This window comes from Centropristis striata, chromosome 16 (assembly GCF_030273125.1).
Source record: "Centropristis striata isolate RG_2023a ecotype Rhode Island chromosome 16, C.striata_1.0, whole genome shotgun sequence".
Classification (NCBI taxonomy): Eukaryota; Metazoa; Chordata; class Actinopteri; order Perciformes; family Serranidae; genus Centropristis; species Centropristis striata.
Genome location: NC_081532.1, coordinates 30,713,573 through 30,738,168, shown reverse-complemented (window position 1 = coordinate 30,738,168; position 24,596 = coordinate 30,713,573). Strand labels below are relative to the sequence as shown.

General features: G+C 40.7%; 2 protein-coding genes across 3 annotated transcripts in view; one reads left to right on the top strand and one right to left on the bottom strand.

Moving 5' to 3' along the window:
* ttll5 (tubulin tyrosine ligase-like family, member 5) overlaps window positions 1-24,596 on the bottom strand; it is an 84,103-nt gene that overhangs the window by 19,854 nt on the left and 39,653 nt on the right. Inside the window, exons 20-28 of the mRNA XM_059352658.1 lie at window positions 24,105-24,253; window positions 23,579-23,834; window positions 22,321-22,438; window positions 21,744-21,890; window positions 21,533-21,624; window positions 21,270-21,418; window positions 20,426-21,001; window positions 19,023-19,210; window positions 15,717-15,856 (exon numbers count right to left, since the gene is read on the bottom strand). Of these exons, the coding sequence (XP_059208641.1) occupies window positions 15,717-15,856; window positions 19,023-19,210; window positions 20,426-21,001; window positions 21,270-21,418; window positions 21,533-21,624; window positions 21,744-21,890; window positions 22,321-22,438; window positions 23,579-23,834; window positions 24,105-24,253 (1,815 nt within the window). The remainder of the gene's footprint in view (window positions 1-15,716; window positions 15,857-19,022; window positions 19,211-20,425; window positions 21,002-21,269; window positions 21,419-21,532; window positions 21,625-21,743; window positions 21,891-22,320; window positions 22,439-23,578; window positions 23,835-24,104; window positions 24,254-24,596) is intronic.
* On the top strand, window positions 10,144-12,832 carry LOC131987795 (uncharacterized). Of its 2 annotated transcripts, XM_059352660.1 has the most exons (5): window positions 10,144-10,344; window positions 11,100-11,246; window positions 11,673-11,872; window positions 11,955-12,091; window positions 12,453-12,832. In XM_059352660.1, the coding sequence occupies exons 1-5, from the start codon at window positions 10,236-10,238 to the stop codon at window positions 12,727-12,729; spliced, it is 870 nt and encodes a 289-aa protein (XP_059208643.1). In that variant the 5' UTR covers window positions 10,144-10,235; the 3' UTR covers window positions 12,730-12,832. The 2 variants fall into 2 exon arrangements, with proteins under 2 accessions (XP_059208643.1, XP_059208644.1); XM_059352661.1 differs by lacking the exon at window positions 12,453-12,832 and having other exon boundaries at window positions 11,955-12,148.

Sequence of the window (24,596 nt, the reverse complement as noted above, 5' to 3'; positions counted from 1 at the left end):
TCAGAGGACAACTTTACTTGGCAAACTGAAATGCTGATAAGTTTGACTTTCAAAAATTACAAACTATCTTTAGCTTTAACTGATAAGACTTTACATGACATTGACATTAAATTCCAAAAAAACAACATGTATTTCCTATTATATGCATTTATAAATGAAGCTAAGTACGGTAATACCTTGCCTGATTTTAGAAAGAGTCGTGACTCAGACTGGCATCGACTTCACTGTACCTAATTTCTAGAGGTACAGCATAGTATCTATATATATCCATATAGTGGGGCGGATTAGCTGAACAATCGTTCATTTTGTGATAAAAGCATCAAATTTGGTACACTCATTGCTGAATACATGTTTAATGAATCTGGATATTGGGCCATCGCAAAAAAAAATTCTGATGACTGTGGCGGCCATTTTTAAAAATGGCCGCCGGTGGTTACTGGCGTGGAATGCTTTGCCTACCCTACAGCTGCTGTTTCATGTTTTCAGCACCACAAATATAAGTTAGAGACATGTTAAAGTGACAAAAGCTTTATTACAGTCTAATAGAAAAGAACATTAACTTTGTATAACATTTTATTAGGTCTTGATATTCCCATTCACAGGCTACGGCCTCCTCTTTGGCTTGTATTCTTCTGTCAGTAGAGCGGCTAAGTGATATAATCTTTCAGTTTATGATACAAGCGTGAAAATTGGCATGAACACTCTCCATGGGTCACTTGACAAGAAAATTGTCCGAGACATTTAAAATTTTAAGATGGCGGCCATTTTTCAAGATGGCCGACACCCAAGTGGAGCAGTTAAGTGATATAATGGTTTATTTGGTGATACAAGCATACAAATTGGCATGAGCAGTCTCTGTTGGTCACTTGACAATAACCCACCCACAGTTACTTGAAATTCCAAGATGGCGGCCATTTTTCAAGATGGCCGACACCTTAGTGGAGCAATTGAATGATATAATGGTTTATTTGGTGATACAAGCATAAAAATTGGCATGAGCAGTTTTCATGGGTCACTTAACAAGAAAATTGTCCGAGACATTTGAAATTGTAAGATGGCGGCCATTTTTCAAGATGGCCGACACCTTAGTGGCGCAATTAAATTATATAATGGTTTATTCGGTGATACAAGCATAAAAATTGGCATGAGCAGTATCTGTGGGTCACTTCACAATAACCCACCCACAGTTACTTGAAATTCCAAGATGGCGGCCATTTTTCAAGATGGCCGACACCTTAGTGGAGCAATTGAATGATATAATGGTTTATTTGGTGATACAAGCATAAAAATTGGCATGAGCAGTATCTGTAGGTCACTTGACAATAAGCAACGCACAGTTACTTGAAATTCCAAGATAGCGGCAAATTTTTCAAGATGGGCGACACCTTAGTGGAGCAGTTAAGTGATACAATGGTTTATTGGGTGATATATGCATAAAAACTGGCATGAGCAGTATCTGTGGGTCACTTGACAATAAGCCAGCCACAGCTACTGGAAATTTCAAGGCGGCAATTCTTTTTTTCAGGATGACTGCCGCCTGTCATGAGGACCTTTAAATTATGAATTTCCTCATAGAAATGTATTGGGTTCCTAAAGAGAGGTTGTTTGACTGTGCTTTGTCTGACTCCTTGCCCACGACCTGTCCAGTTTGGTAAAACCTGACAGGAGTTCCCTCCCACCGGCGTAGCTCTCCGGGTTCACCGAGGTACACAGGCTCCCTTACCATGAGGCCTTTTTTAAATACTTTTTTAAAATACTTTTTTTTATAACTAACCATTACTACTGCCATTAAACATGCCAAATAAATACTCAGGGGTGGGGAAACACAGTTGTGGTGCTGAACGGACAGTGCTCCAAAATAATAATTGAGCAATGGTTAATACTGAATGGCAATAAGGACAGATCCAGAGGCAACAGCAGCTCTGGCTGACACGGAACCATGACAAACAGTATCTGAAACTATACTAGGGAACTAAACTGAAAATGTGAAAGCAATGTTACAAAGTAAAAACTGAACATGTCACAGTAATAGGCTGGTGACAAAATAGAACATAATGCGCCAATGTGTCGAGGGGAAGCCGAGCCATAGGCCTACACTCGAAAACACAAAAGACAACAGGGAATAACCTTGACTTGCCTTGGTGCACCCACATTTTGTCAACTCCCAACAACTCTCCGCAATAGGTGGAAGCGGAGTCCAGAAGACTTTCCACTCTTTGTCCTGTTTAACCCATCCCCAGTCGGACGGGCTCGGCATTTGTGGATGTCTCTTCAATGCCTGTCCCCACACATATCCAGCCTCATAAGAAGTCTGGGATCTTCTTGACCTCTTGACATGGATATCTTTGGTATTTTTAGTGTCTTTAGCAGCAGTAGATGCTCTCTTTTGTGCCCTTTCCAGTGTGTTGTTGAACATAAGTTTACAGCTTGAATGATATTTTGCTCTGTTTCTTGTCAATGTGCTTTCTATGCCATCACCTTCATCTAGTCGGGTTGGACTACGTAAGATAGGCAGAGCATTTATTTTATGAATTAATGGAACATTTCTTGCAATGGAATCATAACCAGTATGATCTTGGTGTCCTGCTGTATGTTTTCTCAACTGTTATGATGGCTTCTGCAATGTCTGCAGCAAATTCAAAGGCAGAGGCTGAGGGTTTATCCTTTTACCACCTTTTAATAAGCACTTTGATGTATGGGATACAACTAAGTTCATGCCTTAACCCTACACTTAGTCCGATCGTTCATCCAATGCCATTTTTACCCTGTACGATCTGTACACCACCCAGTTAACTCAAACTACTCAGAGAGTTGTCTCTTCTTTGACCAACTTTACAATTGGCTGACATTGAACCCCATTCTGAGTTTAACAGCAGTCATATATCACCAGTGTGCCCTGGTAGTGCAGATACTCAGTCTTGTCTAATCTGTCTATGATCAACAAATCAACACAACTGTATTATGATGTGTTAAAACTTGTTTTCCAGAATAATCTAAAACCCAATACATTTCTATGAGAAAATTTATCTTTTGAGGACCCAGGGGGCGGCCATCTTGAAAATAGAAATTTCAAGTGGCTTGGAGTGTTTTTTTGTCAACCCAAGTAACTGTGGGTGGCTTATTGTCAAGTGACCCCGTGCCAATTTTTATGCTTGTATCACCAAATAAACCATTATATAATTTAATTGCGCCACTAAGGTGTCGGCCATCTTGAAAAATGGCCGCCATCTTACAATTTCAAATGTCTCGGACAATTTTCTTGTTAAGTGACCCATGAAGACTGCTCATGCCAATTTTTATGCTTGTATCACCAAATAAACCATTATATCATTCAATTGCTCCACTAAGGTGTCGGCCATCTTGAAAAATGGCCGCCATCTTGGAATTTCAAGTAACTGTGGGTGGGTTATTTTCAAGTGACCCACAGATACTGCTCATGCCAATTTGTATGCTTGTATCACCAAATAAACCATTATATCATTCAATTGCTCCACTAAGGTGTCGGCCATCTTGAAAATGGCCGCCATCTTGGAATTTGCGATGGCCTAATATACAGATTTGTTTGAAACATATCCACCAACACATACACCAAATTGTGTGCTTCTATCACAAAATAAACAATTCTTGTGATTAATTGAGCTAATCCGCCCCACAGGGGATGCACATTTTTGGGGGGTGCTACCCACATGTTTAGCCCCGTTGCTCATTCCATGAATGCACGATCCTTACAAGCTGTACCTCGTTGTAAAGGTGACTAATCAGGCTTTCCAAAAATATACAATTCATCACCACTTGGTATTATTAAAAGGGCAGTTTTTATTCATCATTGATTTATTCGTATAACAAATGCCTGCCACGGCCACTAGGGGGCGCTTTTGAGGTGGCCCAATATCCAGATTTGTTCGAAACATATTCACCAACACATCTACCAAATTTCATGCTTTTATCACAAAGTGAACGATTGTTGTAAAATATTGAGCTAATCCGCCCCACTAATATATTTTTCTGGGTTTCACTTTTAGGAATGGATATTGGGATATGAGTCTAGAAGATCAAAGGAATCTATAGGCACTATGTGCGTCAGGATATCGTGTCGGGAAGTTGTCGAAATAACGCAGCAAAAACTTTTTTTATGTTTCATTCAAAAAAATCCAGAGCAGTGAAGCTTAAAGTTGAGGAAAGTTTGATAAAATGCTGCAGTTGTTGTCATCCATACATGTTTGATATCAGTTCAGTTCAGTTTGACTGAATACTTTGTTGGTCAGTCTGTGGGTTTGACTCTCATTGTGGAGAAATAAAAAGACTGAAGTGAGATGAATAGACTGAGAATTTCTCCTATTTTACAAAACATTTCTTGATTTAATTAAATTTTTTGGACACAAAATGCCGTTGAATACAGTTAAATTGCAACACATTGTAAGGGATAAAATCGTATCGTGGAGCCTCTGGGGATTCACACCTCTACTAATTTCCATGTGGGAGGGGGATGTGATTTTTCTGAACCAATCACTAGAGACCAAGGTATGTAACATAACATGCTGTGGCTTGGTTGGTAGAGTGGATACCAACTGATCGGAAGGTTGGTGGTTCAATCCCTGACCATGGCAGCCTACATGTTGAAGTATCCTTGGGCAAGAAACTGAACCCAAAATGGCTCCTGATGCTGCGTTCATCGGTGTGTGAATGAATTCCCAATGGTGGCAGGTGGCACCAGTGTGCCCTGGTAGCCTCGGCCACCAGTATGAATGTGTGTGTGAACGGGTAAATGGGCACAGTCTGTAGTGTAAAGCACTTTGGATAAAGGCGCGATATAAGTGAACTCCATTTACCATCATTTTACTTTTGCTGGGGTTTAAACAGTAAGAAAAGTCTTTCAGTGGGCGGTTGTGGCTCAGTTGGTAGAGTTGGTTGGCCCCTAACCGAAGGGTTGGTGGTTTGATCCCTGACCATGGCAGCCTACATGTCGAAGTATCCCTGAGCAAGATACTGAACCCCAAATTGCTCCCGATGCTGTGTTCATCGGTGTGTGAATGAATTCCCAATGGTGGCAGGTGGGACCATTTAGGGTAGCCTCTGCCACCAGTATGAATGTGTGTGTGAAAGGGTGAATGAGCGCAGTCTGTAGTGTAAATCGCTTTGAGTGGTCGCAAAGCGATTAGAAAAGCGCTATATAAGTGCAGGTCCATTTACCATTTACCATTACCAGTGAATGCATGCGAGATGTCAGGGTAACTCTAACATGCAGACCATGTGTGTGTGTATTCTGGGAGCATTGTCTTGAAATGTTTTCGACTACTAGTCAGGGTTGGAGACTCACAATTTTTTCTCAAGAAATGGCAATAGGAGCCAAGAGAAGAGAAAAGGGACCGTGATACACCGACAAAGATTGCACAGAAAACAAGCCATGCTGAGGTGACTCAACCCGGCATCTCAAAGCAGTTCAACAGAGGTAAATTTGCACACTGGCTGGCTGAAACAGCTGGGTCGATTTCTCTTTCCACTGTTTCATGTTATGGTGCCAAATCTGTCAACCCAGTGGAGTGGGCGGACTCAAAGTTCTGGACTCAAGCAAAAGTAGTAACTACATTTTACACATGATTGGCAGCACAATTTGACATATCACTTGGCCCATAAAACTGTTGCATTTGGAAACCATGTCACTGCTGGTGATGCTGCACTCACTTTCTGTTGTTTACATAAGTGATTGCTTTGGACTGGATTGCACTGCAGATGTATCCTGTGAACCAATTACCCATTACTCAAATATTTACTAGTTACGACATGTATTACTGTAAGTCGAATGGTGAAACTGATTTCGTAAATAACTTGTTAAAAAATGAGGATTTTTTATGTCATACAACTCAGTCTTGATCTATTTAGCAACCGGAGTTTCACACATTTGACAACACTATGAAATGGTTGACATACCCTAACTAGAACTCCACACTGTGGGGCGTGCACTGCTGTAAAGGTGTCTGTATCTGCTGAAAACCCTTAATCCATCCACTGGAATTTCACTCGTTCTTACCTTAAGGGTTCTCCCTCGTATTACCACATCTGGCTCCAATCAATGTGCATAAAAACCCCTATTTTAAATTCAAAGGAAGGGAGACATCAAACCAATTTTGTGGGGACTTTGTCCTCCATCAAAGAAGTTTAAAATTTTCACCAGGGCTTTTCTGATTAGTTGGGTTGTTGGTTCAGCAAATGGGCTGTCATAAAATCCTTTGGAATGGTATGTCCTAACAGAATTCGACCAAGTCAAACATCAATCTAACAAAGTATTGAACAGAACTAAAAATACCCTGCATAAGCAGAGTTGTGGTATTTCTCGATTCTAGCTGTGCTGGAGTGAACGTAACACTGCAGAGGTAATAGTTTTGCGGTCATTTGTACGTACAGCGGGAAGAAACTGGGGAGGCAATTTTTGTGGCCGGGGTGCTAACGCAGCTCGAGACACATAAATGAGTGTTCACATGACTAATACAAGTGTAGAGGACCAACGATGACCTGCTGCTGATTTATTACTCAAAATTGAGATGCTGCTTTTAAAAACGACCAAATTATTAGAATAATAAGGACAATTTGTCTGTTATTTTTGAGGTGGTCTTCTTGACTGTAGTCTGACTGTCTGAGTTTTTTATGCCCTTCACATCATTTCACAAGTACGTTGAATGGAAATCATCGTAAACGTTTCAGGAGGTCCAACACCGGATATGATCCCCCCGGCTCATGTGGATGTATGAAGACGAGCCGTATGGTTCAAAGCCCTCTGGTTGTCAGCACACTGGAGTGAGGCAGCAGCTCTCAGAGTGCTGATCAAGCATACCTGGTAGATCCTGGCAGCGGCACTTCAAAGAGCCGTGCTTCTCTTTGAAACCCATCATACTTCACCCCTGTGGTTGCTTAAAGAGCCAGTGTTCTTAACAGTTTCAGTATGTTTGGCACAAACGATCGACCCGAGTGTAGGGGGGAGGGAACACAGGAAATTCTGTGTTATAAGAAACAGCGCCGAGGTGAAATCAAGGCAATTTATCCTAATATCTTATTAAAGACATTTCACTGCAATAAGAGGTAAACGCCAAACCCAGGGCTGGGAATACTGGGGTACAAGAGAGCTTTTTGTATTGCAAGCCAGTGACAAACGGGAAGATAAAGGGAGCTGTGTATTTTCTGGAGAGATTTAGAATAAGCTTTCTAACAGAAGCTCCTGTATATCCCTCCTTCTATGAAATATTAACCTGTAATATAAAGCCGTACTATAATGTATGTTATGATGAATGAAGTGCCAAAACAGTAAAGGAAAGGCTGAAATATTCGAAGGGAACGACTAAATTCGGAGCAGAAATGTATGATCCAATCAAAGCATTAGAGCTCTAAACTTAAATGGGAGATCAAAAGGTGACTTCTGTTTCCTCAGTATCATATATAAAAGCTACGTGAGGCTGTCCGTAAAATTATAAATTCTATTAAATCTCTCTTCTTGGTTTGTGGAAATAAAAACATTTTAAAAAGGAAAAGGCCAGACATTCCTGGAATTCCCTGACAGCTCGATACGTAAGGAAGGGCAGGACTGGAAAAACAGAGTCCAAGATCAAGGCCAAGCTGTCTGAGACATTGTCACTCACATATCAAGACAAAAATAAAAAAGCACAGTGTCCATAAATGCTAACCCCTCAATGAATTACACCTTCAAATAGCTGCTTTATTACCCTGGCCTGGTAACATAGAGCATGACCGTGTGATCATATTCTGTCCTTTCCTTCCTTCTCTCCTCGGAGCAATGTGAGAGGGGTGAGATATGGGGTGAGGAAGGAGGGGGAAGTCAATGGTTGCAGAGGCGAGAGAGCCTGGAGCAGACAGACTATGTGGGTGTTGACATTGCCCCCTCGCCACCGCCTCCACCCCGCCAACGCAATGTTTTAAGCTGCCAGCATGCTTCACACACTCCCGGCATTCAGCGGCCAATTCTAGTGTTACTTAGCTCCACAAAGCACTATTAAAAAGAGAACAAAATGCCCATTTCCAGGCACGTATTGAACTAGCCTGCCCAGAGGAGCGTTGGCACTCCGCAATCCTTTTCCAAAGACTAACAATCTTCAATCTACAAAATTCGTCAGAGACCATTAAAAAAGCATTTAGATTCTATTGAGTGTGACCAAATAGGCTACCACAATCTAAGTGTCTACAGTAAAGACTTGTGTAAAGTTGATTAGACAGAAAATCCTCAGGACATTAATTTGGCCAAAGTAGTCAATAATACTAGATAGGTAAAGAGTTTTTTTTTCAAACACCTTAACTACAGTTTTTTTTTATTCTTATAACATTATAAATAACAAGAATGGCTGTTAATGCTAACTACAATGTCTGTGTTGGTGTACATCAGCGCAGCATCGCAGACTCTCAGAGGAGAGATATGCTGTTTTCCTTGGCAGTGAACCCCATTGAGACTGTAGCACACTATTCCTTCTCTGCTGCCTCAGGGGAGGGTGAATAAATAGTGCACTTGAGCACAATGGTGAAATTTGACCATAAGGGGCACTGGAGCACTAATAAGGTGTGGTGTGCGCTGGAGCAAAAGTGGAGGAATAGAGAAGGAGTTGTAACCATTTCCACAAAGTATAAATGAAGTCCAACAGAAATTGCATTTATTTGAAATGCATTCTGTCAAATAAATAATACATCTATTGTGAAATCAAATGCAAATGTCTCCCCTTTGGTTTATGATTTTCCTCAAAGGAGAACACAGAGAAGTGATTTACAGAGCAGGTATGCATGCTGTAGCAGACAAAAGAATGCAAGTACATTTCAGTTGGACTTTAAGATATTGCAGAAAAACAACTTTCTCTTCCAGATATAAGGTTACAAGTTTAGTTTTCAGGTTTTACATCAAAAAATATCCTGACTTCTCTTTAAAGAGTAAAATAGAGGAAACATTGGCACCACTGCTCATCCATCATATCTAATTGGTGCATCCAAAAGTAAAAAGTATTTTAAAATGACATTTTCACCCGGTCTTATGAATGACAGTGTCATGTAACAGTTTAGAGTAATTAAAGAACTTTTATTTTGGTAACTCTCCGGTCTCCTCAGGGTTAAAGGAGTCCTGTTTTGTTATCTAGAAGAGCAACAATCTTCATCCTTCTTTTATTCGTGTGGCATTACCAGTGAGTTGTTTATTTGAATTTGTATATTTGTTTAGGAGGATTTAACATGTAAAGTTATATTTTTTACATTCAGTTTGACCTAGATACCTAGGTAGAGTTGGTTGGCCCCCAACTGAAGGGTTGGTGGTTCGATCCCTGACCGTCGCAGCCTACATGTCGAAGTATCCTTGAGCAAGATACTGAACCCCGAATTGCTCCCGATGCTGTGTTCATCGGTGTGTGAATGAATTCCCAATGAATTCCCAATGGTGGCAGGTGGGACCATTTAGTGTAGACCATGTGTGTGTGAAAGGGTGAATGAGCACAGTCTGTACACAGCAAATGCCAAAGTGTTAAAATCCCAGAGTTTTGATGACGGGAGTAGAATATTTAACACTTTGGTGTCAACTGGCACAAAGTACACTTTGCAGGTTGCACCATAATCTCTCTCTGGTGTTCTTTCTATGCATAGTGTTGGTGTAGAGTTTTTGTAGTGTTTATTTTACAATGATAGACTCCCTGAGAGTCTATTTCTTGATTGAGTCTTTCCCGGCCGCACCCAGAGTTAGGTTTCGATTTCGTCATCAGCGCTCCACGCCCTCTCATTGGTTGAATCCAGTCGCATCATTGAGGAGTGCAGCCACGACACTAACCGACGTCTTCAACAGCCCCGCGGGACTGCAGGTAGGCTAAGAAACTGAAGTGAATAAATAATGCATGGAATATTTTTTTCACGTTTCAATGCATGGAATATTTTTTTCACGTTTCAATCCGTAAATATCTAAAAACCTTAATGGTAATACATTAAGGGGGCAAACACGGTTTCAATGTGGTTTAGCTAACTTGCTATATCGGTTGTAACGGCACTGCAAATGTTTAATTTATCAGAATTTATATTGTGTTTGTAATGTTAATCACGGTTAAGCAGGTTATTTGACAAAGAAAAACACAGAATTCGTTTGTTAGCTATCTTAAAATAAGCTAGTCTCTCCCGGTGGCTAGCTTTACCGAAGCTACTTAAAAGCTCCCGACTCCCGCCTGAAGCTACGTTGCTAGTGGGTAACTGCGCACTAATTGTATGTTTGTGTTATGTGCAGTTGTGGGAGGTCTACAGCAATGCTGTTCAAAGTACAGTACAAAGGAAAGAAGAAATACGTCAAACTAAATGGAGCCTCACATTCAGAATTTCTCAAGGAGGGTAAGTTAATGTGTCTGCTTCTTGTAGCCTAAACGATGGGTATATTGTGTTCTTGGGAAATTAACTTGTTAATTTGTCTTGTGTCTGTGGTGGTAGTAAGACAGTGTTTCCCAAACATAGACCACTCTGTGGCGCACCGCCACAAAATGATTCTGTTTTTTTTTTCCTCTCTAGGGGATTAAAAAAACTGTAACGTCTGTAACGTTAGCCAACACACAGAAAACACCACATTCACATCAATAAATAAATGTTTTACAATGAACCGGGCCGGTCTCAGAGCTGCCAACACTCTCCGGTAACGTTAAGGCATATTGAATGGTTTCCTTAAATGCCGTTAACGGGACGAGAGCAGTCAAAGCGGCTGCTTCAAGCTAGCTACATCGAGGGTAGGTTCGCTTCCTGTTTTCAAAGTAAAAGCACAATTTCTAACGTTATAAAGGACAACGGGCGTTTTATTTTTGTGAAAGTAACCGGAAGTGCGTTGCTCACGATGGCTAGCTTGAGTAGCGCCGAATTCGTCCGAACAAAATAGTAAACAGCTGGTATTTAGACAAATTAACGACGCACTGGGGATCTAAACGGCTACTTTCTCACCTAAAAAGGTTTAAAATGATAATAAAGTGATATATTTAAAGAATTTGGAGCACCACAAGAATGTGGAGCACCACACATTGCTACCTGGTCTGTGGGAAACACTGTAAGATGAACAATAATGCACCCCAAACTTCATTTATTTTTTTTCTCTGTATTCAAAGCTAAAATGAAGTTCAGTATACCCAATGAAAAAGACATATATGTGCTGGATGACACTGGAACAGAGGTCGATGAAGAGGTATTCAGTGACATTCTGGAGGAAAAAACAGACATCCTATGGACAATTGTCGACACTCTTTCAGTCACTGGTAAGTGGTCATTTGATGAAATTGTACTTTTCAAAGTTACAGTATTATCATGTGATCATTGAAATTGACGTAACTATACAAAAATGATTAGATTAAGTTAGACAGAATTTGCCTTTTATTGTTTTCAGAACTGATCCATTTACCTATGAAACATGTCGACTGATAAGAATACTGACCTGAGCACTCAGTTATCAACTATTAGACTGTCTGCCATGGCCTGAATTGCTCAAAATGTGGCCTTATCAACCACTATTGTTAGCACTTCTTTAATAGATCAGAATGCTAAATTCACAGAAAAATTGCAGATGGGGGGTATGGCTTGGCTGCAGCTAATCCTTATCACCTTCTTTCAGTTTAAACTGTCAGTCAATTCAAGAAACCATACCTAACTAATATTTTTGAAAATGATGTGCTCCATCTTTTCAGACTCTCCTGCATCTTCATGCACGGACACCTTGTCACTATCATCACGCTCATCCGAGAGTGATACTTTTCTGATGTCTCCAAAAAGACAGCACATTGATGACACCTTTCTGATGTCTCCAAAAAGACCATGCATTGATGATGACATCCCAAAGTCCCAAAAGAGTCAGCATATTGATGACAGCTCTTCACAGGCCAAAGAGGTGAGTTTTTTTGTACATTCTTTTGCCAAGTTCTAAATGTGTGTCAGTTTTTTGTTTTGTCTTATTTTTACTTGTTTTCAAGCTTGTCAAGAGAGTTCTGGAACAAAAGCCTGGAGGGGAGAAAATACTTAAAGAATATGCAACTAAGGGAGAGATGAAGGATCGAACACGCCGTGAACTTGTCAACATTGTTGTTGCTGATATGTTGGAAAAGTATGGGTAAGTCAAATACTCCTTGTACACGATGCAGTCAAGAGCATATTCATAGTGTTTGATTGCAGACATTTTGTTTATAAAAAACAGGTGATTGTAATCAAATGAGATTATCAGTACAACCATGGCCAGTAAACTGTGGTCTTGTGCCACATGACTAAGTTATTTCATATATGCAGATATTCTAATCTAAATTAATCATTACCCATCTGCAAGACACACGCAGCCTTATAGATTTAGTCAGTCTATGCTACTTATATACTTATATATTGTTTACTAGTTTATTTGAGTTGACCTCAGAGTCCCCATTGTAAATTGTCATACAGCTTTTTTCCCTGTCAATGCAACCTATCATTTACCCCCACAGAAGTGCTCCGCCAAAGGACAAAAGAACACAATATGCATTGGGGATTGTAACACTGTTCCCTGCTCTGAAAGATCCCTATTCGAAAAAGGGCTATGTGAGTATATATTTTAACGAGAAGTTTACCAACTTTTCAAATTATAATAATAAAAAATATTGTTTTTTCATAGGAGCAATAGACATAGAGGTTTTTCTTGATCAGGCAGTAAGGAGGGCAATTAACATTCTTGAAAATGACAGCAAATTCAGGACTGTGTTAAGCTCAATATTTTGTTTTTAAATTTTGTTGATGAATGAATAATGTTTTGATGTATTTTCATCTTATAGTTTCTTTCACCAGGTGTCTTACCATGCTCAAATTTCTTAATTTATTTTCAAACTTGTTTTTAGGAGCATTTCTTTGATGCAGATAGCAACGAGGGCTACATTGCCTGGAAGCTTAAAAACACACAGCGAGAACTCAGCAGTGGCCGTAGCAGTGGAGTTCGGAGAAGGAGCTCTCAAACCTCAGACAGCAGCGGACCAGAGTTGGTGAGGAAAGTGACTAAAGAGCAACAGCTGGAGGGAGACCAGTGCTGCGAGGCCATATCTCTACTGAAACACAGCACAGATGAAGAACAGATCTTCATGAAAATGAGAGCAACCTTCCAGCACAGACAAAAGTTGATCCATGATCCAGAGCGATGCAGCACAGTGCTTACAGTTTTCCCAAGGTTCCTTGACACAAAAGGCCTTGTAAGTTCACATTAATTAGGTTGATAATGTTTTTTTCCATCAATAACAGCTTTGTAAAGATGAAAGTGGTACCTTCCTTCCATTGCCACCATCATCAAGTACACATGCACTTGCTTGCACTTCCTCCCCTTTAGGTTCTACAAGACTTTGAGCTGTTGTTTGGAGCAGAGACTTCATCAAAATTCTTGGAGAAATGGGGAACACTCCTGAAGGCGAAAGTAATTGAACAAGCCAAAAACCTCAGCAAAACCCTGCACCTTGACTATCTCATTCAGTCTGCAGACGAGAACCCTGATGAGGATGGAGATGAGGAGGTCCCAGGTAAGTGACATAAATGAATTCCCTGTGTATCTCCACCCACCATTTCAAATGTTGTCTTATTGTGTTGACAGTGATGTGGTTGTGCTGATAGTATTTTTTTCAAGAGCCTGATGAGTGTTGATATTGATTTGTCAGGTGCATCTCATACTGAAGTTGAGTTTCTCATCCCCTCTTCTCAGGTTGGGATAGTGACATGGCCTCAGTTCTCCTGCTTGTCTACCTCCTGCCACCAAGTGGAAAGAAGGGAGCCGTGAAGATCAGTATCCGGGAAGCTGTGGATCGTGTAGTGAAGTTTCATAAGGTCAGTGTATCCTGATTTCCATTTTGAAAGCATCCAATATCAACGAGTGGAATCCACATTCCAAAATCAAACAAATGTTTTGACCAATTATCATTTCTGTTGATACAGAGGAACTTACCCAAGTGCATTTTCACATGATGGGGTAGCACGACAACATACTCAACATAAGTAAATCTCAGCCAGGAAATATCTGGATCTAAGAATATTGTTAAGAGGGTTGACTTAATCTGTTCTTCCATAATTCCTCTATTTAGACACACTTTTCCACAAATAATTTATAAATGTAAATGGCAATAAATATAATATAAGCACATTTTTATAATAATGGTATCAATAGCAATAGATATAAACATCTTTATATAATAACTTCATAAATAGCAATAAATACAAACACATTTATTAACTAAATTTATAAAAAAATAAATAGCAATACATAAAAAAAAACATTTTTTATAATATTATAGCAAGTCATAAATACGTTTTCTTTTTTTTTCTTGAAATCCTCCAACTGTGCTGTCAGATTTCTGACTTTGCTATAAAAAAAGATGTATAGTGTAGTAACACTTTTGTGTTATCTTGCAGTCGGGCCGAAGCCTACAAGAACACTCTGGTCCAGCCCAGCGGAGGCAGCCCTACATCCTGGCAGTTGGCATCACAAGAAAAAACATCCATGATTACTACATTGCGATGGATGGTGAGCTCCTTCCCTGCAAGGCCAGGTCTTCCCTTTCAGCCTTTGATGAACTGTTCAAGACGCATTATGTGTTTGGGATCTCCTATGACCAGGCCTTAAACAGCCTGTACACATTTGTGCAAACCACTGTCTACAATATCGATGTGGGGCTTTCTCGCGAAACTCCCAGAGTCAAGGACCTCAGGGCAAAGCTCCTCAACTCAAGTTGTGATGTATAAATGCTTTGTTTGCCAGTCTACTTTTGTCACCATCCAGCAGTTGCTCCGTCATCTCAAACTTACACATGCCTTTTTTCCCGGCAAGAAGTTTCATTTGTTGTGTGACCATAATGGATGCCGTCAGAGGTTTTGCACTTTTTCTGGATTCAGGGATTTTCTGAAAATGTTTCCCTGCTGAAAGTTGATGAGTTGCTCATGTTTAAGCCATTTGATCTGCAGACAACGTATGGTTTTGACAGAGAAGATCAATATGTGGTGCCTGTGCATGTTTTTGTGTAAGAAATGTGTTAAGTGGTTGCACGCTGTTTTTCATCTTGACAATTATTTTTGCAAAAATTGATTTTACAGGTTTTTTTTTTTGCACCATGGCTTCTAACATAAGATGTTTTATGTCCTTGTAACAAGAGTTAACTTCCATAACAAGACAAGATACTTGTTGGGATGTATTGTAATAATAAAGATATTATATTTCAGGAAACTTTTGTGAGGACTACTAATTCTTTAAGTGTTAACAATTCACCTCAAAAGTGTTTGGTGTACACCAGTCATAGAGTACATTCTCACTCTGAGTGTTAAATAATCAGCTCTGCAAAGTGCTACAAATTACTAAACTAGAGTATATATTTTACTCTCTGGGAGCTTTAGGATTACACTGCAAGTGTCACAAAGCACTGAAGTAGTGTCTAAAAGTACCAGTGACGGAGTAAAATTGTACTCTCAGAGGGTTCAAATGTAACTCTTTATTTGGAGTATATGTTTTACACTTTTGATGGAGTTCAGTGAACACCAAACTCTTGGACCTATATAAGCACTGAAACTGGAGTTAAATGTACTCTTATAGAGTACAATGTACACTGGGATTTTTGCTGTGTAGTGTAAAGCGCTTTGAGTGGTCGCAAAGCGCTCTATAAGTGCAGGTCCATTTAACAGTACAGACAGATTTTTTTTAATTCAAGCTCCAAATATTCCCTGCATATGCCACATATCTTTGGACTCACCTCGTGCTGCTACATAGATCTGCTCCAGAGTGAACAGCTTTCACTGGCCCCTGGGTCGGAGCAGCAGTGTGCCGCACTTGAGGGTTCAGTGTGACGCTTTCTCTGCTCAGCATCCTGTTTGCCAGGTTCAGGTTGGTCAGCTGTGGGCAGAGGAGAAAACTTTAATGAATCAACTCAAAAAGTATTTTTTCTTTACATTTATTGTATCAACAATGTGCAGGAACCAGCTGCATTATACTGCTGGAGAGAATGCGGGATGGTTGGCGACAACTCACTCATATTTTGGGATTGCCCAAAGCTGCTTCCTTTTTGGAAGGGGGTAAAGAGCGAGATCGATACAGTATTGGGGATTGATTTACTGTTTAGCCCAAGTCAGTTTCTCTTTGACCTAACTACTGGCGACACTTACACCAAGGACCAAAAGTCCTTGTTACACATACTTTTGATGACTGCTAGAAAAATGGTGACAATAAAATAGAGGAATCCATGGCCACCTACAGTGGCACAGTGGAAACAGAAGTTGAGGGAGGTTTATGGAATGGAGGCTGTAACTGCTCAGTTACAATTACGGTCAGATATCTTTAAGAGGAGGTGGCTACCTATTGCAAGGTATTTCTCTAGCTGAAGGGATCTCACACTGGGCTGTACTGTCCTGACTGTCCATTATTCTTTCATTTATTTACTTAATTATACTGTATTCATTATTATTCAGCTTGCTGTAATCCAGTATGTCGTCTGTCTTTGTTTAGTTTTTTCGCACTGCCATGTGTACTCTGTGCTGTTGTCAAGGAATGTTATGTACCATGTTCTTTCTTGTTGAATAAAAATAAAGTTAAAAAAAAAAAAACAATGTGCAGGTATTCACTATGAAAATCTATGTTAAGTCGAGTCACAAAACTTCCCACTATAATCCCAATGTCTAAAGCAAGGGAAATGCTTGATGAACAAGCACTCATGTGTTCCTCCCTACATCGACCACTCCATTCTCTTGTCTCAGGGGGCTATGTGAAATGTACACACAGCACATGGCACAGCTAGTCTCCGCTCAGCACTAAATCCAGGTGGTCCCCTCCCCTCTTCTCCATCTCTGACAGAATCAGCTATCATGACTCGCCAGTCCAAATCTGTTTATGACTACTGCAGCAACTGCACCTCTGTACTGCCCTGTGCTGCCCTGGGAATTATGTTCAGTGAAAGCTAATGGGAGAATAAATTATACTGCTTTGGCGTTTTATTTACTTTATTTCCTCCTGTGCACTAAATAGTGCAATGGGAAAAATGTAACGCTGCCAAGCCTTGTGTGATGTGAAAAATGTGTCAGCATGGTGTTACAAAGCCTCAGTTCGAAGTTATTTATTAAGGTAGACCGGGCATATTCTTACAAAAAGCTTTATCAAAACTGAAGAAAGAAAAACATGTGGGTGCCAATATTGTTGGGCTTTTGGAAAAAATATCATATATCAGGACAAAAAAATAACAACATTTATGTATATTTATCATATCATAAACAGCTCTTTACTATATAAGATGCAGCCATCGTTAGGGTTGCAAAATTCCTGGAATTTTCAAAGTTGGAAACTTTCCATGGGAAATAACAGGAATTTATGGGAATAAACCGAGAATTTAAACTTAAATATAGTTGGGAATTTCAGCTATTCCTCAATCAAATACACTAAATAGTACACTGCTTACTGCAGGGCTACTGAGGCCACGCCCCCTAGTGAGGCCACGCCCCTACATGCACTGTACATTCCTTTATCACATGTTCAAGTCAACATTTATGTTGATTGGGACTTTTTTGGAGGGAGGGGGGCTATTTTTATTCATTTTTTTCATAAAAAATTTTGAACAATATTTTGGGGTGATTTTCGTTGGTTGGGTGGTCATTTTAACAATTAACAATTAAGCAATTGTTGAATGGGTGGGGTCGGGGGATGAGTAATAATTAACTCAATATTCATGTTTTTGTTTTTCCAATGAAAGAATTGATTGTTTAATAGAATAATTAAAACTTGATAAAATGTCATGTTTTTTTTTATTTTGAATATTTCCAAAATATCCCAACTTAACTTCTCATGGAAAGTTTCTGGAAATTTATCAGAAATTTACTGGAAATTTTTCACCTCTTTGCAACCCTAGCCACCATACCAGGACGTCTTATAATAATGTATTGGACATAAACATTATGCACATGCTGGAAGGATTCACTGTCACAGCACAGGAGTATATTCACTTTATTAAAGGAGCCTGGCTTTACTCAATTTCTGTTTTGTATACATGTGGCGTAGCATAAGAGTGAGTAATTACTTAAACCTTAGAGGTCAACTAGTGCAACAGGGTGTTGTTCGTGTTTACAACGTCCTCCATTTAGTTCAGGGAGTGATTTAATGACTTCAAATCTGAGCCCTAAAAAAACACTAAATGCACTCTGAGCCTTTAAGTGCAAAACACTGGACTATTTTACTCTGCAAAATAAACTGCTGCCATGCCTAGGATTAACTATTCATAAGAAATACAGCAAACACCTTTCAGATAGACAGAATAATGTAGAGTCAGAAGGAAGCCGTAAAATCTGCAGTCTGTGTGGTCTGGTGCCATCACAAAAAAACTTTGACAGAAAAAATCCAGTGAGGCAGAGGAGGAGGTGGAAGAGGAGGTGGAAGACGAGGGAGGGAGGAAAGGTTGAGGGGCTCCCCACGCCGAATGACAAACCTTTGGGGAATATAGGAGAAGGTGGTGATGGAGCCAATGTAACTGCCTCTCCCCTGCTCAGTGCCAATTTGCTACATTCCTCTATTTATAAGCATCAATTACCACAAAAAAGTGGCTGCTTGTTAAGTATCAACAGAAATCACTCCCCCATGGTGCATCTGATAATGAGACCTCACACAGAGCTGAGGCTTGATGCGGCTCACCACTCTTTAGGCCAGCCAGCTTCAAACCCTAGTTCCAGACCCACCCCCGCAGCAGCCCCAGCCCACAGACTGCAGGCGAGCCGAGGACTGAAGGAGGAAGGTGCACGGTACGAGGCAGCAGACCCTGCGGCTCCAACAGGTCTGCTGAACGAATGAGCAGCTAGATGCCGCCAATCAGCATGGGGTCAGAGCCAGGTTTACGCATCAACAAAGAGAAATATCAGAGACCTCACAGTGAGAGACTACTGGCCCAGATTCTTCTTCCTTACATGAAACATTACACAGATCGGTTTACAGTTGCTTAATAACATAGCGTCTTATTCGAGCACAATGAAGCTTCCTGCTCCAGGTGGGTGTAGCTGTGGGCTCAGTGAAAACTTAATGAACTCACGTGTTGTGTCAGCAGGTTGATGTGACTGGAGCTGGCGTAGTGGCGAGCAACCTGCTTGTCAGCCAGCTTCTGCAGGGCTGAGATGAAGGCCTGCTGGTTAGACTGGGCTTGGGCTGACAGGGAGTTTAACTCCTTCAAAGTCCCTGCTGAGTTTGACTTCAGCTTACTGGAACTGCTCCTCCTGATCACTGACATACAGAGTAACACATGTGAGAACATGGGAGTGAATATGATAAAAAAAGAATACATAGAAAAGTCTGGATACCTGCACCTTTTCCAAAGTCAAATTTAAGAAGTTTTTAAGCATTTTCAAGGTGTATTTTCAAGCTCTTCCAGCACCTTACAGCCAGAGGTGGAAGAAGTAGTCAGTTCCCTTACTTAAGTAAAAGTACTAATACCACACTGCAGAATTACTCCACCTCAAGTAAGTATCAGCAAAATGTACTTAAAGAATCAAAAGTAAAAGTACTCATAATGCAGAATGGCCCCACTCAGACTGTTAAATAAATTATTGTATTAATATCATTAATGCATTTTCTCGAAATATGTCTCATTTTAACTACTTAATATACTGTAAAGAGGTTTCATTAATAAAAATAGCTAATCACTTAAAAATCCATTGTAGTGGAGTAGAAGTATAAAGTGACTTAAAATGGAAATACTCAAGTAAAGCACAAGTACCTCAAAATTGTACTTAAGTACAGTACTTGAGTAAATGTACTTAGTTACATTCCACCACTGCTTACAGCTATAGTAGATTACATTTATATACAGTACATACAGCACACACAGTAAACTGATTATTTCACTATTTCAGCACATTAAAGTAGGTTTTATTGTACAGAAGGGTGACATAAAGCAAAACACAACAAAGAGCCATGTTTCAAAATATGTCCCTTATTTGTAAGAAGATTTGGCGTCCTATGAAAGGCCCGACTGATATGGGATGTTTTGTGTCTGATACAGATTTAGAAGGGAAAAAGGTTCAACAATTACTGATGTATCGGCCGATAGATAAGTTTGATTTTTATTCCAGCCCAAGAATTCACTCTATGTGAATTGTGCACCTTTGTATTTGTTTTGTTTAAATTTTGTTTGTATTTTTTTATTTTCATCTAGCTATGTCATTTAAGTAAAGTATAGTTACTTATAGGTTTAAGAGGGAGGGTCGCGTATAAGCCCTTTGGGTTTTTTGATCTTTCCTGCATTTTCTTTTACTGTTTCATGTACTGTTATTTCTTAACGACTGTATGTTTTTTAAGTGCAAACAACAATAAATAAAATAAATAAATAAAATATTACTATGAAAAGGTGCTCAGAAGGCTGCTTTTTAAAATAAATAACTTTGTTTGTTTTCACTGTTTTTGACCACCACCTGTCGGCGCCCTGAACAGTGGGCTTACCTTGGCCTGCAGACGTGGGTCTAGAGAGCTTCTGGCTATAGATGTGCGTGGCACTGGGGATGGAAGAGGCTGCTCCAGAGCTGGACGTTGACGAGGTAAAGGACTGAATCCTCCTGAGCACCTGGGTTGGTTGCCCTGTACACACTGTGTTATAACCGGTGGAAACAGCTGTCCACATCGCTCTCGGGGGCTGTGTGACCACGTGGGCAGGGGTGTATGCAGGGGGGTCAGAAAGTGCTTCAGGATGGCAGAACTGAGACTTGGACAAGGACTGTGCATAGGACGGTGGCTGAAGAGGCGGCGGCGGCGGCGGACAATGGAGAGGCAGGGAGGTCGGGGCGGGGGGGCAGTGCTGCAGATGGATATGTGTGCAGTCTAGAGTGACAGGAAAGCTGGAGCAGTGCTGCGAGGCCTGGACCTCCGGCTGGATTTTACCAGTTCTAACTGCTGCCTGATGGTCTTCAGTACAGACAGAGGGCCGACTCTCAGTGGCCTTGATGTCTGGGTCACTGCTGACTTTCCCTGTAGAGAGCGAGGACTCTGAAGCGCTGGAATCCTCTTTGGCCACAGGCAGAGCTGTTCAAAGGAGGAAAGAAGCCAGAGCTCCTTTATCACCAGTTAGCCATTCCTCGGCTCTGACACACATTTGTTTTCCCCCAATGAGTGCTAATCGTTTGGAGCTGACCTTTTCCTCACCCCGGATGACTCAATCTTTTTCCCTTTAATTTTTTTGGGTTCACAAATCTAAACAATTCCTGTTGACTGTGCTTGAATGATAAAATATTAAACATAAACCAGACCTTCAGTAAAAAAAATATGGGGAAAAAACACGGGAGGAACTCACTTTTGGAATTCTCACAGTTGCTTGAATCTCCTGAGGCGTTTACTTCACGAACGTCTTTCTTAACACTCTTGACTTTTGTTCCTAGGAAGACGGTGGCTGATTTATTTTTCTGCGTGTAGAATGTCAGTACTTCCTCCAGATCGTTTTCACTGTTAAATATAAAAAAGGAGATAAATGTGTATAGCAGATTGAGATCACTCTTCAGTCAGTAGCATATATAACAAGCTCTGAACAATGGTCAGTGGGACTGCCAATTCACTAACCTCGCTGCAGTAATGTACTCCTCAAAAACACTGGGGTTTACACAATGCTCCTCTTTGCTGTTCTCCTGTTTTTTCACCATATGTTCAGTTTCCTAAGAAGATAGGAAAGAATGAGACAGCAGGTAGACTCAATATGCATAATGTTTTCCATGTTTGCATCATCTCTTAGAGTTGTGATTCTGTGGTATAGCTCCCGTCTGGGAACGGGCACCTTGTTGTAACAGTGGATAAACTCTCCGAGCTGGTGGGACAGAATGTGTCTGCGGTCTTGGAGGGGAAGCTGGCGACTGGGCAAGACCACCTTAATGTCTTGTTGAAGGTTACTGGCTGCCCTTCTCAGGAAGCGAATCACAAGCTCCTGTGCAGACAAAAAACAGTCATGTGAAAAACCTTATTATCACTTCCCTGAATCACTGATTCATCCCGCTGCCTGTGTGTTCTCCTTTCAGGGTTCAAAGCCATTCAAAACATTCAGACCTTTGAGTTGAATGGGCCTCAAGTTCGACTCCAATTTACATTGATATTCCCCAAAGGCTTGAGGTCACTGATGATGATGATGTATGCCATAACAATGTAGACTTTCCAATCAGGCTAACTTTTACAGAGACCATGTTTTCCTACAATGTGGCCACAAATGTCTTGTACACATTTCCGCTACAGCCAGGGCACATATGAGTAACAGTAAGGGGAAATCTGGCATGTATATACTGTACATACAAGGGAAACAACGTATTTAACCCACGTTCATTTATTAGGGAAAGGAGATTTAAAAATGGTTATCATTATACCATTTGGTCGTTGTCCTTGTCTGGCCAAGCTGGGATGGTGTTGGCCCTGCTTTCTGCCAACAGTCTTTGCTGGACTCGCTGCAGGTACGAGGAAAAAGCCATCCGGGCCTGCACTTTACTGGAGAGGAGAGAGGAAAATCATCAAGAACTGCATAGGTAAAGGAAAAGGAAAGTCAGTTCATAATAACCATTATCCCCTAGGTCCACTGCTTGTTGCATTGGAATCTGTGATACATCTGGTACAACAGAAAGAACAAGCAGTTTGTATACACATTAGCTGACATATTATCCAGAAAACAGAGGAAAAGCAAAAACAGGTATGTATCCATTTCAGCCAAAAGTTGTTGAAACACAATGTATCTTGTCCTGCACCGGTATCAAATGATAAACTGTCTTTTGACCCCAATGAACCTGGAACAAGTTCATTGTAGTCAAAAAAATGTTTTGGAAGAAGCTGTCAAACACAAACAATGATATGCTGTCCTATAATTTCCCTGCTTCATGCACAGTCCTGGCAAGCACTGAGGAATTTCTACAAACTCAGACTTGTTATTGTAATTCCTCCTCAAATGATAATTTCAGTCACACTTTTAAAATCACCTTCACACCACAGTCTTTGTTGCACTTAAGCTGTAGTGGTACGCACAGTATATGTTTGACTATATGGTATCTTTATTTAAATTAAAGAATATATGAAAAGTGAAGATGTTTTTAATACTCAGCCAATGTGTAAAGCATGTATGTTGACTTGACAACTTTGGTGTTTTAAAGGGTTAGCTTGGATTCATCAAAGTCGCACAATAACACAAACAAACTGATCGATTCAGACAGTGGTAGACCAGCAACTCCATAGTGTGTAAGGTAAAATTACTGTTTTTGCCAAAGGAGTCTGGTGGCTTTGAAGAGAGTATAGATCAGGGCTTTAGTTCCTCATCAGAAAGGCTGTCTGATGGCGAGGTAAAGCAGTGAAAATATATTAAATATGTTGTACATTTAAACTGATATTGACTTTTTAATATGTTTTTCCTGCTGCTGCTGTCCACAGCTTAGCTATCGTGCCGGTACTCCTGTCTGCTTCTCCAAACTTTGGGGTGTGACCACCTTCTTCCACTGTTGGTCATACACAGACTCACATTGGATAATAAACTCATACAACCGCACTACAAAAATCAAACTATCCCTTTAAAAAGGGAAGGAGGGAGAAGAAAATAAGAGTATGGGAAGAAGATGAGAGCAGCAGCCCAAAATACAGACTGACCTGAGCTCCCACCCCTGCTGAAGGATGTTGAGCAGGTTGACTCTGGGCCTGGCATTGTGTGTGGCTGCCTCTGAGCTGGACAGAGCCTCTCTGTGGCAGCGCTCCAGTGGTGTGGCCACTTGTTTTCTTTGCTCTGCTCCCAAAGCCCTGTGTGAGACTGGCTCAAGAGCTTGTTTCACCTCCTCTCTTTCCTCCGGAGCGCACTCCTCTCCCTCCTGACTGCTGGTCTCAGTCGGGGAGGCCTTGGATTCCTTCCCTGAGGTATGTAGCATTGCAAAGGAAAGACAAATGTCAGTTGCATCACTGGCATTTTGTACAAAATACACACAAACACTCAAAATAGGTTTTCTGATGTTGCTGCAATGAAATGAACTCATTCAGAGTCATATTTGGCCAACCTTACCGTGACACAGGGGAGTAATTTATTGGAAACAAAAACGCATTAGCGTATGATGTTGTCCTACTTAGCTACACTCTGTAGAAAAAAAGCAGTTTCCTGAATTGAGGAGGAACACTTCAGGCCTACCCGATTTCTTCTTCCCTGCAGTAGAGCGATGAGTCAGGTGGCGTTGTCTCCTCTTACGCGCCTCCAGAGACAGCAGCTTCCTCTCGTACTGGACAACGTGACAGCCGTGGACGGCGTCCACCTGCAGCTGCACATTCCCGTTCACATTCCTGAAAGACAGAACAAGACAAGTCAGAAAGTGGTAATAACAACAGCTATAATGATTTATATGTGTATCATCAACAATTACAAAGCAGAGAAACAGCTTTTAGCCAGTTCTGAGAAAGATTACTGTGGTTGAGCAGCTTGAGACACTGATAGTTTGAAATAATAACAGCAACTGAGGTCTTGCAGCAACAAATGCTACCTAATCTGGCTACCTAATGAATATGGAAAAATCATAAGATGGGCTTAGTTGGGGGCCAAATCTCCAGACAATATTGTGCAACAGTCAAAGCTGTGGTTAAAACTTGAAAGGCCATGCTGATTTAAATAACATAAATGCATGTTCTA

Coding starts and splice junctions, on each gene's coding strand:
- LOC131987795 (XM_059352660.1), top strand. CDS start 10,236: ATGTGCAGTTGTGGGAGGTCTACAGCAATGCTGTTCAAAGTACAGTAC. Junction 11,247..11,672: donor CGACACTCTTTCAGTCACTG/GTAAGTGGTCAT, acceptor CCATCTTTTCAG/ACTCTCCTGCATCTTCATGC. Junction 12,092..12,452: donor GATATGTTGGAAAAGTATGG/GTAAGTCAAATA, acceptor TTACCCCCACAG/AAGTGCTCCGCCAAAGGACA.